A 16,239-nucleotide genomic window follows, 5' to 3' on the forward strand; every position below is an offset into this window, starting at 1 on the left:
TGCGCGGGACGGCCCGGCGCGCAGGTGGCAGGGGCGGGAGTTGATGTAGGCGAAGACGCTTTGGGGACCGCACCTTTGTGCCTGAAGGGGCTCTCTCTCGCGAGAACGCCCGGAAGTTACTAGTTACTGTTGCTATCGGAGGGGCCGCGGGGAAGGCGGGCGGAGCTGACCCGGGATGCTACTGAGGGATGCTATGGCCGGGCACGTCAGACCGTTTCATTGAGATGCGAACAGATCTTTATGGGAATTTTGTCTCCGACTGACTAAAATTCAAAAATATGACCCTTAAGCTCTCTCAACTTAAGAATGAGAAAACATGGGTCCCCCGGGGGACGTAATTTATTCAAGATCACACAGGTAGGGGTAGATTATAATTCAAAGGGAGAGAGGAGGTGGAGGAGAGAAAGCCCTTCTTTAAAGAAGAATACCAACTAATAAATATAGAAGAAATTATAGAAAAAGAAGATCACCACTCTTGGAACCACCCAATTTCAGGCAAAAAATTATCAATAAGTGCTAGACATTTGAAGATCGTCACAGTTCCAAAGTGTCAGCCCTCAGATTCCTTACTAAAAAAGGGTACTTTCACATCAAAGAAGTCACCCAAGTGATTAAACTTAGCATCACCAGGGATGATACAGACTGACGTCATTTGCCCCCTACATGATGCACAGAAGACACTAAGGTAATATTCTTGCTAAAGGTGTGTCTCTATTCTTGCGGAAACAATCAGACAAATCCAATTGAGGGCCTTTCTGCAAAACACCAATGGGTCCCTTCTAAAATGTAAATTTCATGAGCACCTGGGTGGCTCAGTCCCTCCAGTCGCCCACTCTTGATTTCGGCTCAGGTCAGGATCCCAGGGTCGTGGGATCGAGATTCAAGTCCCGCTCTGCCTGAGCATGCAGCCTGCTTAAGATTCTCTCTCTGTCTCTCTGTCTCTTTCTCTCCCTCTGCCTTTCTCCCTTGCTCATGCATGCATGTGCTCTCTCTCTACAAAGGGGGGAAAAAAAGAGAAACTTCTGATGACAAACTGCCCTTTATTTAAATAAAAATTTTAAAAATGTAAATTTCATGAAAGATTAAGAAAAAGATTGGTGAATTGCTCTAGATTAAAAGAGACAAAAGAAAGATATGACACTACAAGCAATGTAATCCTAAATTGGACCCTGCATCAAAACAACAACAACAACAACAACAACAAAAACACAAGAAACTGTTAGTGAGAAACATTATTGGCACAACTGAGAAAATTTGACTATTATATCAGTATTGCAACATTGTATAATTTTCTGATGTTGATAATTGTATTTTGGTTATGCAGAAATGGCTTTGTTTTTAGGAGATATATATATGGTAAAGTATTTAGGAATGAAATGGCATGTGATTTCAACTAACTCTCAAATGGTTAAGAAAAAAAAGACCAGAAGTAAATGTCCATAGCGTTAATAATTGGTGAATCTAGGTAGAAGACATATGGGTGTTCATTGCATTATTCTTAAAACTTTCCTGTAAGTTTTACATTGTTCAAAATAAAAAGTTGGAGAGAAAACACACCCACAAAGTCATCGATGTTCAGTCCACCATACCAAGTTGCTGCTTAATATTATTATTTACCTGCTATGTGTAAGGCATTTCAGGCTAGTAAGAGATCAGTAGATAAATGCTCCCAAAGGACTCATAATGTAGGACTTAGACAAATACCTGCCAAATGAGGCAGAGTTGATAAATATAAGTAAACAGTGTATCTAAGTAGGCCAAATAAAATGACCTTTAGAGTCCAAAGAGGTGGTGGTTGTATCCCAGATCTGCCAACTCTTCGGTCTTAGGCAAGCAACTTAACCTCTCTATGCTTCAGTTTCTACCTCTGTGAAACAGATATAAGTAGTATCTACTTCAGAGGATTGAGTGGATAGTAAATAAAATAATGTATCTAAAGCACATAACAATCTACCTAGCATACGGAAAATGTTAATTCGTTAATAACAAATGAAAATATGCTGTAAGTCTGAAAGTTACGTAGGCAAAGAATACGCATATATACACATACACACATAATTATACACACACACACACACACACACACACACACACACACACACTCACGCACACACACATTAAAGCCACACTTCAGCCTGTACTCTGGCACAGACCTGGCTTTTGTCAGATATACCTGGCCATTAAAGGCTACAAAGAGCACTTGAATGGGAATTTGGCAAAATTCCTTCCTTCTGCTTCTGTTATCCAAAGATCTTTCTTCTAAAAGGATCTCACAACACCAGTCCCAGGTCATGCAGAGAGACTTCCTCTTTCCTAACACCTGATGTAGGAAGAAGGTGTTGAAAGAAAGTGTCAAGGAAAACGGCTGCTACCGAGGAAATCCTTGCTTTGCTTCATGTCCCTCTGGCCCTGTCAAGTTGGCATCCATGCTAATGCTCAAGGTCTATGTCAGGACCCTGACCTTGACCACTTTGAAACTACAGCTACTTCTCAGTCCCCCACTCGCACTGGGATCTAAACCCTTAGAACTTTCCCGGTCCAAATTCTAATAATATGGCATTCTTTTCCTATAAAATCTCTAGAAACAGAATTTTAGAGCAGGAAGGGATCTGAGACACCTTCATTTGTGAAACATTTGCTGAATACTTGCTATGTGCAGGCACCATGCTCAGAGCTGATACATGAGGAGACCGCCCTAAGTGCTATATGGGTCCAGAGGCCCATGTTACCTTGTGAGTAGTTTTCCAGTATAAGTCACCTGCTCTAGTGAAAATAGCCTGCTGAACTGCCTACATTACCATTTTTTTAAGTGTATTTATTTTATTTTGAAAGAGAGAGAGAGTGTGAGTGGCAGAGGGGCAGAGAGAGAATCCCAAGCAGGCTCCATGCATGACTCCAGTACAGAGTCTGACTCAGGGCTCACTCTCATGTACTGTGAGATAATGACCTGAGCCAAAATCAAGAGTTGGACACTTAACCAACTGAGCCACCCAGGTGCCCCTACATTACCTTTTTGAGAGAAAAATCTCAAAAGTTAGTATAGTTTTACCCTCAAATGAAAAAACAACTGAAGAGCAGAGGCCCCACTGTGAAGATTTGGTAGCTCAATTATGCTAAATGTAAAAAAGTAATAATAAGATTCTAATGCCAGTGGTATTATTTAATTCCCTGTTTCTTTTTAATTTTTTAAAACATTTATTTATTTTTGAAGACAGAGTGAGACAGAGCACGACTGGGGGAGGGGCAGAGAGAGCGAGGGAGACACAAAATCCGAAGCAGGCTCCAGGCTCCAGGCTCCGAGCTGTCCGCACAGAGTCCGATGCGGGGCTCGAACCCCTGGACCACGAGATCATGACCTGAGCCGAAGCCGGACAATCAACTGACTGAGCCACCCAGGCGCCCCATTCCCTGTTTCTTTTTGAAGCAAAAGGGCTCTCTTGTTTCTTTTCAAGGACTCCAAAATTCTGATGAGGGGTGAGGATCCCCTAGTTACTAAGCATCTTTGAAGAGGAGGAGATGCAACCCATGTCCCTTGGCCGTCTACAAGGAGGCTGCAGAGCACAGGGGGACCCAGCAGTGAGAGCACCTAAGCGGGCTGGGGGAAGAGACTGGAGGCTGCTCCGAGGAGGTGATGTCTCAGAACGGCTCAGGAGGACAAGAGGGCCATGGCTTCCAGTGCAGAGGGGCAGAGCAGTCAAAGACTTCAGTACACCATACCCTGAAATTCCATGCCTAAGGGCTCATCTCTAGGAAACAATCATAGATGTATTCTCTTAAACAGCTTGAATGATTTAGAGTGGCAAAAATTTTAAAACAATCTGAATGACCAACATTAAGAGGATTCATTAAATAAACTATAATACACCTGTATTCTGGGTGAAGGTACAGCCATGTGTTCTGATAATATTTGATGATCTAAGGAAAATGTTCAGTGGGGGAAAAAAAGGAAACAAAAGTAAATAGAGTGTAATCCCAAGTTGTGTGTGTATGTTGTAATTTTACTTTAAGAGGAAACAACGGAATGATAACCATAAACATCAGTGTTGGGGAGGCAGACAGAGGGACTGGGTAGAGGAGGCACACATGGGCAGGGGTAAGCATTAGAAATGGCAAGTTCTGGAGCTGGTGATAGATTAATTATATTGTATATTACAAAATAAATGAGGGGCGCCTGGGTGGCTCAGTCAGTTAAGCGTCCGACTTCAGCTCAGGTCATGATCTCATGGTTTGTGAGTTCCAGCCTTGTATTGGGCTCTGTGCTGACAGCTCGGAGCCTGGAGCCTACTTCAGATTCTGTTTCCCTCTCTGTCTGCCCCTACCCCGCTTGCACTCTGTCTCTCTCTCTCCAAAATAAATAAACATTTAAAAAATAATAAAAAAATGCTACATGTATATGTGTATATGTACCTACATAGAAAAAATTTGGGGGAATTCACCGAAATTTGATAGTGACTGTCTCTGCTGGGTCAGAGTATGTGTGACTTTTAATTTCTTCTTCACACTTTTATGTATTTTCCAAAATTTCTAAAATTTGAAAACATGTTTTTCTGTTAGAAAAGGGAAGGTCACTTTCATAAGGTGGGGAAGTACTTAGGTTTATGAGAAGGCGAGTGCTGTTCCATGGGGAATTTCCACCAAAAATTGAGAAATACCTCTGGAATGGAGTACCTGGAATTTACATTGGGCCTTCCGAGTGCTCACTTCACTCTTGACCACAAGAGGGTGCAAGGAATCAAAGTAAACGCACAGCTAAATGTGCTAGTGGGCACTGGGTTTGGGGTTTGCGTGTCAGGGTGATGAACTCTGTCCTCCTCTTGCTCTCCAGAGCTTTATCCAAATTCTTCACAAGGTTGTGAACACAGTTATGAATCCTATCGGATTGGATGGTGTGTCTGGGGGCTTCCCTACCAAAGTCAAAGCCTATGTTCAAGGTCGAAAGGGCACCATCAAATCTTTGCAAATTGTCTATATGAGGAAACCAGTGTTGCCAATGTACCACATGTAGATTAGGGTACAGCCTGGCTGACACAACCTGCAAGTTATTTCATCTTAACCACTATATCACATTTCCATAAAGGATAATATAGGGAAAAGGTGACATGGTCCTACAGCTGTATATAATCCAAATATGGCAACAGGCAGTGTTCCCTGTGATTTTATTTCTTAGTGAATATACACCTGTGTTTCATGTAATTTGCTATGTCTGGGAATGGACTTCAGCTAGCAAGCTGTGTAGTGTGGTATAGTGGAAAAAATAAACTTTGGAGCCAGAAAACTGATGTTCAAATCCTATATCTGCAACTCACTAGCCATGTGACCTAGGCAAATTACTTGACCTCTGTGAACTTCAGTGTCTTCACCCCCCTACACCCACCCAGTATTAAACTGGTCAAATGGGGCCCAGCCAGAGGGCTCCAGCCACACAGACAGCTTACTTTGGCCAAAGTTATGAGGCAGCTTGGACCACATCCAGGGTATATACAGAGTAGGAGCCTGGACAGAGAAGGCTAGATCACATTCAGTGACTCAGATACTTCACAACTGGAGATGGAGTAACCAGATGAAGACACCCTGGAAGAGTGACTCTAACGGGGAGGGATACCAGAACTGGGCAGGCCTCCTGGAGAATACCCTGGGGAAATTCACAGCAAGTAGCTTATCCCCTCCAGAAGGGGATTCCAGAGTTCATGTGTGCAGAGCTCATGGGTAGCCATTCTTTTTTACTAGTGTTACTAAGATATAATTGACATATAACATCATGTAACCTTAAGGAGTACAATGTGATTATTTGATTCACATATATGTAGCAAATATTTACCACAATAAGGCTAGTTAACCTATCCTCTATCTTACATAATTATCTTCTTGTTGCTATGGTGGGAACATTAAAGCTCTACTTTCATAGCAACTTCTACATACACAGCATGGTATTGTTAGCTATAGCCACTATAGCCATACATTTTTAAAAATGTGCTTCTTCAGAATTGAGACTCCAGGCAGATTTGGGGTCTCCTAATGCAGTTGGACTGCCCCCTGCCCCCGAACCTTTGAGGGAAAAGAATCAGACCCAGTTTGGTCTAGATCAGAAGATGGCAGAACCCGCTTTGTCATGGGAAGAGGCTGCGGGCAACCAAAACTCTGAAAGGGCCTCAAGAAGTCAGTTGTAGACTCTCTAGAAATGGAAATATCATTCAGTTAAAAAAAAAAAAAAAAAACAACCGACATCAAAATCTGACACACGTGGTCAATAGACCTCAGCTGGGGAACATGGCGGCATGGACAAAAGGACATCCTAGTCACAGAGCCACAGCAGCAGTGACACAGTTCACCCAAACATACACACATCCTCTTCTCAGTTCGTTGCCTCCTTCACTGACCGATGACGGGAGGTGTTATGCTTTCCAGCTGATAGGTATTGCCACAGGGGCAGCTTCTTTTTCATGTTTTCTTGCCTTTTCATAGTAGCATTTGTTGTCACACTCCCCGGCCCCCCACGTTTTGTGCAATGTGATATGTCGGTGACAACCTGGCATGGGGGAGGAAGAGTATTGCCATGGTCTGAATGCTTGCATCCTCTCCAAATTCTTACACAGAAATTTTAATGCCTGATGTGACAGGTTTAGGAGGTGGGGGCTTTTGGGGGAGTGCTTAGGGCATGAGGATGAAGTCTTCATGAGTGGGATTGTGTCCTTATAAGGGAGATCCCAGAGAACTTCCTCTCTCGTTCTACCACGTGAGGAGACAGCTGTTCATAAACCAGGACCCAGGCCTGAACCTGACGTTGTGTGCACCCTGACTTTGGACTTCCAGACTCCAGAACTGTGAGAGATGAATTTCTGTTGTTTAGAAGCCCCCAGTCTGTGGTATTTTTGTTGTAGCAGCCTGAACGGACTAAGACAAGTACCTGGGAACAGGGCGGGACAGATAGGCATTATTTGGGTTTATGAAGTCACACACAACCTCATCTAATTTTTTTAAGTAAAAAACAAATGAAGGCAGAGCATATCCTTGAAGAAGGAAGCTCGTGGATTCTTGGAGCTTCTTCTAGCTGGGTGCCTGGAACGAAGTTGGGAGAGTTCTGAGGCTGTTGCTTCAAGAAAAGGGAGTCCCCAGCACCTCCTTGGGGGTAGACTCCAAAGGGGGTGATTCACACAGACTAGCATCCAAACAATCTCCTGGAGCTGAGCAACATGGTGGCCAGGGACCCCCCTGTAAACTCCCAGAACACTGGTCTGTAAGAGGCTCTCGGAAAGATGAGGAGGTTAGCTGGGAGATGATGTGACCAAGCCAAGGCCACACAGTCAGTGAAGAGGCCAGGACCCCATCTCCCTGGCTTCTGCCTTAATGCCTCCAGCGCTGCCCCCATGCTTAGCTGCAAGACATCTGACAGATGACTCCTCAGCTGTTACAAGTGGTTTGCTTTACCTTCTGACCTCAGGTAACTAAACCGTAACGTTTACAGCAACTCTTTGATTATATCCTGCAATCTCTGTCTCCTCTCAACATGCCCTTCTCATCTTTTATTTTATTGAACATTTCCTGTGAGATTCTGCCAAAGACCTACTTGTTTCAGTTACTTTGATTTTCTTTTAAGGAAAGCAAAATTTATGGAAATCAAACTGGTTTTGACACAGGAGCCATAGCAAATAAAAATTTCCATTCCTAAGTGACTATAAATCACGGGTTCTGACACTCTGCCTTTGACTTGAACTAGAGCAGCTGTTATTCCGGAGGATACAGGTGTCTGCTCCCACACACCAGCCCACAGTGCTTCCCGGACAAACAAGGTGAGTCACCCACGGAGCGGCAGGTGACCTACAGAGCCGAAGCTGGGGCCCTTGGGGGTTTCTCTGGGAATTTTCACTTCTTCTAAGCTCAGTCCCTCGTGCTCCATCTGAATGTTCTTTTGGCCCAGATGCTCATTGTGGAAGTAAGAGAATCAGCTTGAGATTTTCAGTGAACCCCTAATCCTTGTCAGAGGGTGTCAAGATGGCAGCATCTCGGCCAAAAGAGTGTGTGAGGGTTTCTTTGTTCTGCGGCTGACAGAGCTCCTGGTGTCTCTCTGAGAGGCAGCCACAGCCTCTGCAAGGTCCTTGCTGCCGCAGTCTGAGTATGTGTGCTTTGGCACCCTGACCTAAGAGCAGGGAAAATGCCTTTTAAGCAGAAACGTTTGTAAAGCTGTCCCCTCCCTCCTTCCCTCTCCCTGCCATCCTCTTCCCGCTGCCCCATCATCTCTAAGCCCCAGATGACTGAGATGAAGCCTTGCAGTAAACGCTGCCACAGGGGCACCTCCTTTCAGTTGCTGGCATCCCAACTGAGGCACGCTGTGATTATGAACGAACCAGTGGCCTTGGCAGATTTGAAAATATGCCAAAAGCTACTTTCCAGGCAGATGTCACATACTTAATTTCCTCAAAATTGCTCTGGCTTTTTAGGAGACATAGAAATTGTGGCCCTGTTGCCAAATGAGGCCCGAGGTTAGGGGAGATTCTTCCCTGATGAATTGGTGGAACAAAGATCTGTGGAGAGCCTGCCACGGAAGGGCTGTGTGTCATGCTGGGTACTGAAGTTTATGTGACACTGGAAAGTTCTGGCCTGGAAAAGAGGTAAAAGACACGTATTTGGAGTGTTGAGTGCCAGTGACTGCCCCAGGCCCTTACACATGTTTTCACACATCGAACCCTCAAAATGTCATCATTATGGAGGAGGGCAGCCAGCTTCCAGCAGGGGATACTGCAGCCTGGAAAGATGAAGTAACTTGCCCAGCACCACAAAGTTACTCCACATTCATTTAAAAATTTTTTCATGTTTATTTTATTTTTGAGACAGAGAGAGAGAGTGAGTGGGGGAGGGACAGAGAGGGAGACACAGAATCTGAAGCAGCTCCAGGCTCTGAGCTGTCAGCACAGAGCCCGACGCGGGGCTCGAACTTGTGAACCATGAGATCATGGCCTGAGTCGAAGTCAGACACCCAACTGACTGCGCCACCCAGGCGCCCCACTATATATCCATTTATTTGTGCATTCATCTATCACATCAAAATTGTGTGGGGCTTCTCTTGAATGCCGGGCACTCCAGGCATGAGGATATCAAGATGAATTAGCTGTGGGCCTGCCTTCACAGAGCTTATCATATGGCTGTAGACACAAATAAGTAGACAAAAGAGCTTTGTAAGTGCCATGATAGGTAGAGGGATGCACAGGGGAGGTGGGTGTGGTGGGGACATGGGAGAAGCCAGCGTTGTGATTGATTCAGGCCAGTCTGACCCCAAATCTCATATTCAGTGCAGACACGGACATGTGTGCTTTTCCGTCCTATTCCATGCCTATTTGTAACCCCCCCCCCCCCCCCCGGTGTCTGATGTCTGCATCCTTCCTCCCTCTGTCTGTGGGAGGCAGATGGAGAGCGTCACTCCTGGAAAACACCTCGATATTAGATATCCAGCAAAGACCTGATGACCTGGATAGCTTTTCCCATGACCAACTGTCACCCTGCCGCCCCTAACTTGCTTTTCACCCTGAATTCTCTGCTTTAGTGCTGCCACAGCCCACCCGGGGTGTGAGATTAGAACTGGCCGACTCTCTCAGCTCCTCCCTTCCCACTGGCTCCCTACCCCCCACATCTGATGACAGAAGTTCAACTTCAAAACCCCACCCTTTGCTTGGTCCTCATCACCACTGTGCCACTGCCTTACATTGGACTTCCTCCTCATCATGTGGGAATTGCAACTGAGACCTGAGTGATGGCCCAGTGTCCCCTTTCACCCACTACAACTACTGTTCCACGTGGCCACCACCAATGCCTTCTTAAAAAGGAATTTATGCCATGCCATTTTCAAGCTTACATATCTCCGATGACTTCGCACATAAGTTAAATCCAGTTTTCTTTGCATGGTGTATCAGGTTCCTCATAGTGTAGCCTCATCGTGTCCTTTACCACCTGCCTCAGGCAGACACAATCTCTCCCTGGAACTGAGACACACCTCCCTGCCCCTCCACACACTTCACCCCCTGAGCCTGGGGTGAGACCATCCTCTGCTTCTCAGCCCAGGAAACTCCTACTCATCCCACAAAACCCAGCTCCAATATTACCTCCTCTGTAGATGCATTTCTTTATTTCTCTAGAGGGTCTAGTCATGCCATCCCCTGATCCTCCAGCCACACATTTATGCCTTTATCTTAGCACTTGTTATAATATATTGGAATCATCCCTAGATATATATGTATCTTCTGACTGGACACTGGTTCCTCAGGGCCAAGGATTGTGTTTTATTTATTCCCAACATCTAACCACAGGGTCTGCTACATACAAAGTGCTCAATGAATATTTCTGCTGTGTTACAAGATTTCCCATCAGCCCTTTTGTCTGTGTTTATTGCCAGAGGCCTTTGGTACCCTGATATTCTCTCTTCAGTTAGGTAACAGGAAGCAGAGATCCCCAGCAGAGAGGGAACCCTGAGGCTCTCTCCTTTATCCTTGGTCATAATTGTCCAACTTCAAAATAAATCCTGTAACACACCTAGTCATCAGGCTTATCATAACTATCAAAGGGTGTTTGATGTTTTCAGTTGAAGCAAAAAAAAAAAAAAAAAAAAAAAAAAAAAGGCATCCTTGCAGAAGAAGTAGCTCCTTCTTGTACTACATGAGTGGTAGACAAGCAGCCCCAACACAAGGGAGAGAGCTGAGGAAAGGAAGCCTCAGCTCACCTGCTGCTAAATGGTACCAAGCCATTACTCAGGACTGGAAATGTTCCCATTGTACAGCGTGTTGAGATACATTTCAATGGGCTGGGGTTCTGGAGGAAGACCCAGCAATACCAAGACTGCCATTTATGGCTTAGAAACGATGCATTTTTAGATTTGTCGTTGTTGTTGTTAAAGATTTTATTTTAAAGTAATCTCTACACCCAATGTGGGACTCGAACCCACAACCCGAAGATCAAGAGGCCCATGCTCCACTGGCCGAGCCAGCCAGGCATACTTGCATTTTTAGATTTTAAACGGCACCTCTCACCTGAGGTACCAGCATGAGTCTACACTGAGAACAACGAAACAAGGAGTGAGAAAAAAGAATGTTTTGGCCCAGATCTGGATTGTTCCACTGCTAAAATACTTAGGCAGTGATTACAGGTCTAAATGATTTGACTTCTCTAACAGTCTGGCTGAAAAACGAAAAAATGAGACACCAAGGGATGAAGAAGATGTTTTCAAAAATTCAAACTAGGAAAAATTGAAAATGAATGACATTCCATCTGAAATGTCCTAGAGACCTGGAGACCTGTTCTGCTTGAGTCAATTTTTTTTAACTTAAAAAAATATATATATTTATTTTGAGAGAGTGTGCACACATGCATGCATATGCATGGGGGGTGGGGCGGGAGGCAGAGAGAGAGAGAATTCCAAGATGTCAGCGCAAAGCCCGATGTGGGGTTTGATCTCACAAACTGTGAGATCATGATCTGAGCTGAAATCAACAGCCAGACACTTAACTGATCCACACAGGCACCCCGCTCAAGTCAGTTTAACCAATGCAATACAAAGTAAGTAAATACATTGCACATAAAATGCATCCAGAGCTTCCTATTGAATTGTATGAATCTGCATAAAATAGACTTTCTGTGGTTGCCCCCATCATCAAGTAATAGGAGAGGAGGGTTGTTATAAATCTCATTGTTTTCCTAATTAAATAACCGTAGCCTCAAACAGTTCAATTTTCAGTTTAAGGAGGATTATTTTCCAATTGACATTTAATTGGAACAGGTGCCATTATGCTCACAGCTTTTAAGCCATTGGGATTTTTACATCTGGATGCCAGAGCTAATCAGAAGGCATTTTCTCTCTTTTCTATCTGTCTTCACTATCTGAAGCAGAGTTTAAAGCTTCTCAGGATATTTTGTAACTCATTAGTTTTTGGCATCCTTGACGGCATATTGGCCAATATGATTCATTCTTTCTTTGAGCACAATTAGCCGTGAAAACAGATCTTAGAACAGACTCCCTCCATCCCCAAAGGATTATTGAAGGTAGGAAATGCAGGTGATTATCAGAGTTTGCCTTTGATACAGACATCCTGCTCTTCTGCTAACCCTTTGAACTAACTTTGATATGCAATAATTAAGAGGGATTCAACCCCTGGAGGAGAAGCCGCTGTGGCCCTGCCTCTCCTCTCCCTCTATTGAGTCCTTGTTTTGAACTATTGATCAAACAGATCTGAAGGGATTTGTTGAAGCCTGTGTGGGGTAAGGAGGAAGGAAATGAAGGAGGAGGGAGGGAGGTGGAGAGAGATGAGGGGGGCACATCTGGTATAAATCGTTTCAGAAGGAATCTGCTGGTTAGACCTCACTCATCCTATTTCACACACCTTTCTTAGACAAAGATTTGTTTTTCCTTCAGGAAAAGCAGTTACGGACGACTTGCAGGGTTTCCATTTTGGCAAAAGCTCTATTGTAGGTTTATTGCCGCCCAGTCTGGAGAACGCGGAGAGAGCTGAGAAGGTCAAGGTGATTGAAGGATGGCGGTGGTGTTCTTGCTGGGGCTCAGCTGGTTCTGTGCCCCCCTGAGTGCTCTGGTTTTGGACTTCAACAACATCAAGAGCTCTGCCGACGTGCACGGGGCTCAGAAGGTAAAGTTCAACTAGGGAGCAGGGGGCAGTTCACTTGGGTAAGACTCACCGAGGTGCTAGCTGGCAAATGGGTGCAGTGATTGATGGGACTCACTTGAGAAAAGAAATCAAATAGGAATGGCACAAATACCCACATTATATTTAATTAAACTGTAGCACAGCTTCTAGAGGTAACATATAAATTAAAAATCTCATAACCATCTATAAGACACACATGGGAAGACATTTTCTTCCACTTACAGAAAGAGCATAAGAAAATTAAATCCTGAGTTTTAAAAGTAGGACAACTTTTTAGGACAATTTTTCGAACACGAGTAACCTATGCAACACATAGGTTTCTTCATTGGAAACTTGGTCTCTCCTTTGTGGGATAAAACCAATTATATTGAAAAATTAAGGTGCCACCTAAGGTTTGTCCCTGCATTCAAAGTGCCACTGTGATTTGGCTTCCTCCATCTCCCACTTTGAATTAAAAGTCATCCTACATCTTGTTGGATTGCCCGGCCTGTGACAAATTTTTCCCTACAGGGTTCACAGTGCTTGTCTGACAAGGACTGCAGTTCCAGAAAATTCTGCCTCAAGCCTCAAGATGAGAGGCCATTCTGTGCTACATGTCGCGGGTTACGAAGGAGGTGCCAACGTAATGCCATGTGCTGCCCTGGAACACTGTGCATGAATGGTAAGCTGTCATAAACCCCTGTGGGACTGCTCTGCCCCAGTGAACAGTGGCTTTACACTGAAGACAGCATCTGAATCTCATGCACTAGAATATTCCAAGATAGGCACTCTCTAAAGATTTCCTGGATTTATACTTGAAGTAATTTATGCAGCTGCCTTTTCTTAATGCAACAAAATAGTTTATTTCCTGGCAACAATTTTTGCCAACAACCTAGAGATAATGATTTTCAAGGAAAGGTTCAAGTTGGAACCTTACAAATTCTTTCATTTTCACTTGAATTCCACTTATTACTTAACCACTTTCTTTACCATATGCACATGTAAATATTTAGTGCATATGTCCCAGAAATCTTGAAAGTTATATATAAACTGAAGGCAGAGGTACTGCCAAACTATGTAACAGTATGATAATTAGCATGTCTGTGGTTCTAGTTCTTGAAGTTAATAACTCGAACTACATCTGGTTGTTGCTCAGATGTTTGTACTGCAATGGAAGATGCAACCCCAATATTGGAAAGACAGATGGATGACCAAGATGATATAGAAACAAAAGGAACAACTGAGCATCCAATTCAGGAAAACAAACCCAAAAGAAAGCCAAATATTAAGAAACCACAAGACGGGAAGGGTAAGAGAAGCATTCTGAGCACTCTTTTTTTTTTTTTTTTTTAAAGAAAAACATTTCCAGGGCGCCTGGGTGGCTCAGTTGATTAAGCATCCAACTTCAGTTCAAGTCATGATCTCGCAGTTCGTGAGTTTGAGCCCCGCATCTGGCTCTGTGCTGACAGCTCAGAGCCTGGAGCCTGCTTTGGATTCTGTCTCCCTCTCTCTCTGCCCCTCCCCTGCTTGTTCTCTCTCTCTCTCTCTCTCTCAAAACTAAATAAACATTAAAGAAAAACATTTACTCCCCCTAGTCCTTTAAGGATAGGCTGAAACTGACTTGATTCCTCTCCACTCCAGAAACACATAGGGAGTATGTCTTGTTTCTCATCTCTTTCTGTAAGCAGCTATGGAGATCATGCAGGGAGTAACATAAGGCAGTCAGCAAGAGGACAGGGGAATAGCCATAATAATGAACTGGTTAGCAAGAAGATTTTTAATTGAATTTTACACACGTATCTTTTTATAGTCTGTAATTTAACAAATGGCAGTTTCCCTTTCTAGATCCTCAGGATAAAAAATGAAGAGAAAAAAGAGAAATGAAAGTAAATGCATTAACTTTTTATTCTCAAACAAAATACAAACCACTAAAATGAAGCTTTTTACAAAATTGTAGTCTCAAATTCCAATCTGTGACAGAAATTAAGTAGAATGTTTGAAAGCAGTGAGTTGGCCATTCTTGTGTCTTCAGGTTAACAGGCCCTTTTATAAGTGATGGTCTTTATGCCAGGATAAATCCCATTAAAAAAAAAAAAACAACACTGATAAGGGATGCTTATTTCATTCCTCAAGACTGGAAATCCCATCTTCCTTTGAAAATGTTTTAACTTTGGGGCGCCTGGGTGGCTCAGTCGGTTAAGCGTCCGACTTCAGCCAGGTCACGATCTCGTGGTCCGTGAGTTCGAGCCCCGCGTCAGGCTCTGGGCTGATGGCTCGGAGCCTGGAGCCTGTTTCCGATTCTGTGTCTCCCTCTCTCTCTCTGCCCCTCCCCCGTTCATGCTCTGTCTCTCTCTGTCCCAAAAATAAATAAAAACGTTGAAAAATTTAAAAAGAAAATGTTTTAACTTTATAAAACAAATTCTATTAGGTAGGGCTGAAATTTCCATTTCATATACTTCTAGTAGATCTAGCTCTGGGAGACCTGCATGCTCTTTTTATTCTTCCTTTGTGGCCTTCAGTTCTATATCCTACACCTTTACCCCAGCGACAACCCCCTCACGTGCCACTTTCCCCACTTTTGCTGCAGCCCTTACAAATCTTGTTACAGGACAAGAGGGAGAAAGATGCCTTAGAACTTTGGACTGTGGAGCTGGACTCTGCTGTGCTCGTCATTTCTGGACTAAAATTTGTAAGCCAGTTCTATTGGAGGGACAGGTCTGCTCTAGGAGAGGGCATAAAGATACCGCTCAGGCTCCAGAAATCTTCCAGCGCTGTGACTGTGGTCCTGGACTAATATGTCGAAATCAAGTGACCAGCAACCAACAACACACACGGTTAAGAGTATGCCAAAAAATCTAAAAAACTAAATACTTCAAAATAAAGACAACTCCTTATTGCATTCAAACAGAAATCTCAGACATTAATTTAAGAAATCTTTCCCATACAAGGGTGCCTGGGTGGCTCAGTTGGTTAAGTCTCTGACTCTTGGTTTCGGCTCAGGTTGTGATCTCGCAATTAGCTGGATTGAGTCCCGCCTTGGGCTCTGTGCTGACGCTGCGGAGCTTGCCTGGGATTCTCTCTGCCCCTCTCTGCCCCTCCCCATTTCATGCTCTCTCAAAAGAAATAAACTTAAAATAAAAAACTTTCCATACATATGTCCCTGAAAATCAAATCTTGTAGCAACTGAGATAGACTGAGTCAGAGCACTGCGATGTGCTGCCTTGTGATGAATGAAAACCAGCTTTGGCTTTTTGTCTATTTCTGCAGGAAAGAAATGTGATTCCACAACAGAAAAGTTTAATTTGATCTAGTGACTCAATTAGTTCAAATAAATCTTTATTTCATTTCCAGTGAAATTCTGGTACCCGACAGTAGCTTGGGGGACAAAAGTGAAGGTTTCTGCAGTTAATTCTTGTATCTTACTGGCAAAAAACTATCACAGTAAATTAAGGAAAAAAAATTATATTAAAATCCCTCATTTATTTTCTTTCATTTCTTGTCAGGGAAATATCACTTCACTACAAAATAATTTGGTTAATAAATAAATAAGATTCGGGCGCCTGGGTGGATCAGTCAGTTAAGCGTCAGACTTTGGCTCAGGTAATGATCTCGCAGTTCGTGA

The 16,239-nt window shown here is 43.7% G+C and overlaps 2 protein-coding genes across 2 annotated transcripts in view; one reads left to right on the plus strand and one right to left on the minus strand.

Moving 5' to 3' along the window:
• The window catches only part of VDAC3 (voltage dependent anion channel 3), a 15,362-nt gene extending 15,298 nt beyond the window's left edge, over positions 1-64 (minus strand). Inside the window, exon 1 of the mRNA XM_025922055.2 lies at positions 1-64. This exon is cut by the window's left edge and continues 233 nt beyond it. The gene's annotated coding sequence lies outside the window, so the exon portion shown is untranslated.
• Positions 65-12,399: 12,335 nt separating this feature from the next.
• Positions 12,400-15,824, plus strand: DKK4 (dickkopf Wnt signaling pathway inhibitor 4). The gene is made up of 4 exons (XM_025922274.2): positions 12,400-12,620; positions 13,149-13,299; positions 13,774-13,926; positions 15,226-15,824. The coding sequence occupies exons 1-4, from the start codon at positions 12,510-12,512 to the stop codon at positions 15,474-15,476; spliced, it is 666 nt and encodes a 221-aa protein (XP_025778059.1). The 5' UTR covers positions 12,400-12,509; the 3' UTR covers positions 15,477-15,824.
• The last annotated feature ends 415 nt before the right edge of the window (positions 15,825-16,239 follow it).

This window comes from Puma concolor, chromosome B1 (genome assembly GCF_028749965.1).
Source record: "Puma concolor isolate L17-30 chromosome B1, mPumCon1.1.hap2, whole genome shotgun sequence".
In the NCBI taxonomy this organism is placed as follows: Eukaryota; Metazoa; Chordata; class Mammalia; order Carnivora; family Felidae; genus Puma; species Puma concolor.

What these genes read in the sequence shown, in the direction of transcription:
- DKK4 (XM_025922274.2), top strand. Translation starts at nt 12,510, where the DNA reads ATGGCGGTGGTGTTCTTGCTGGGGCTCAGCTGGTTCTGTGCCCCCCTG. An exon ending in ACGTGCACGGGGCTCAGAAG is followed by an intron (nt 12,621 to 13,148) that starts GTAAAGTTCAAC and finishes TTTTCCCTACAG; the next exon opens with GGTTCACAGTGCTTGTCTGA. An exon ending in GAAACCACAAGACGGGAAGG is followed by an intron (nt 13,927 to 15,225) that starts GTAAGAGAAGCA and finishes ATCTTGTTACAG; the next exon opens with GACAAGAGGGAGAAAGATGC.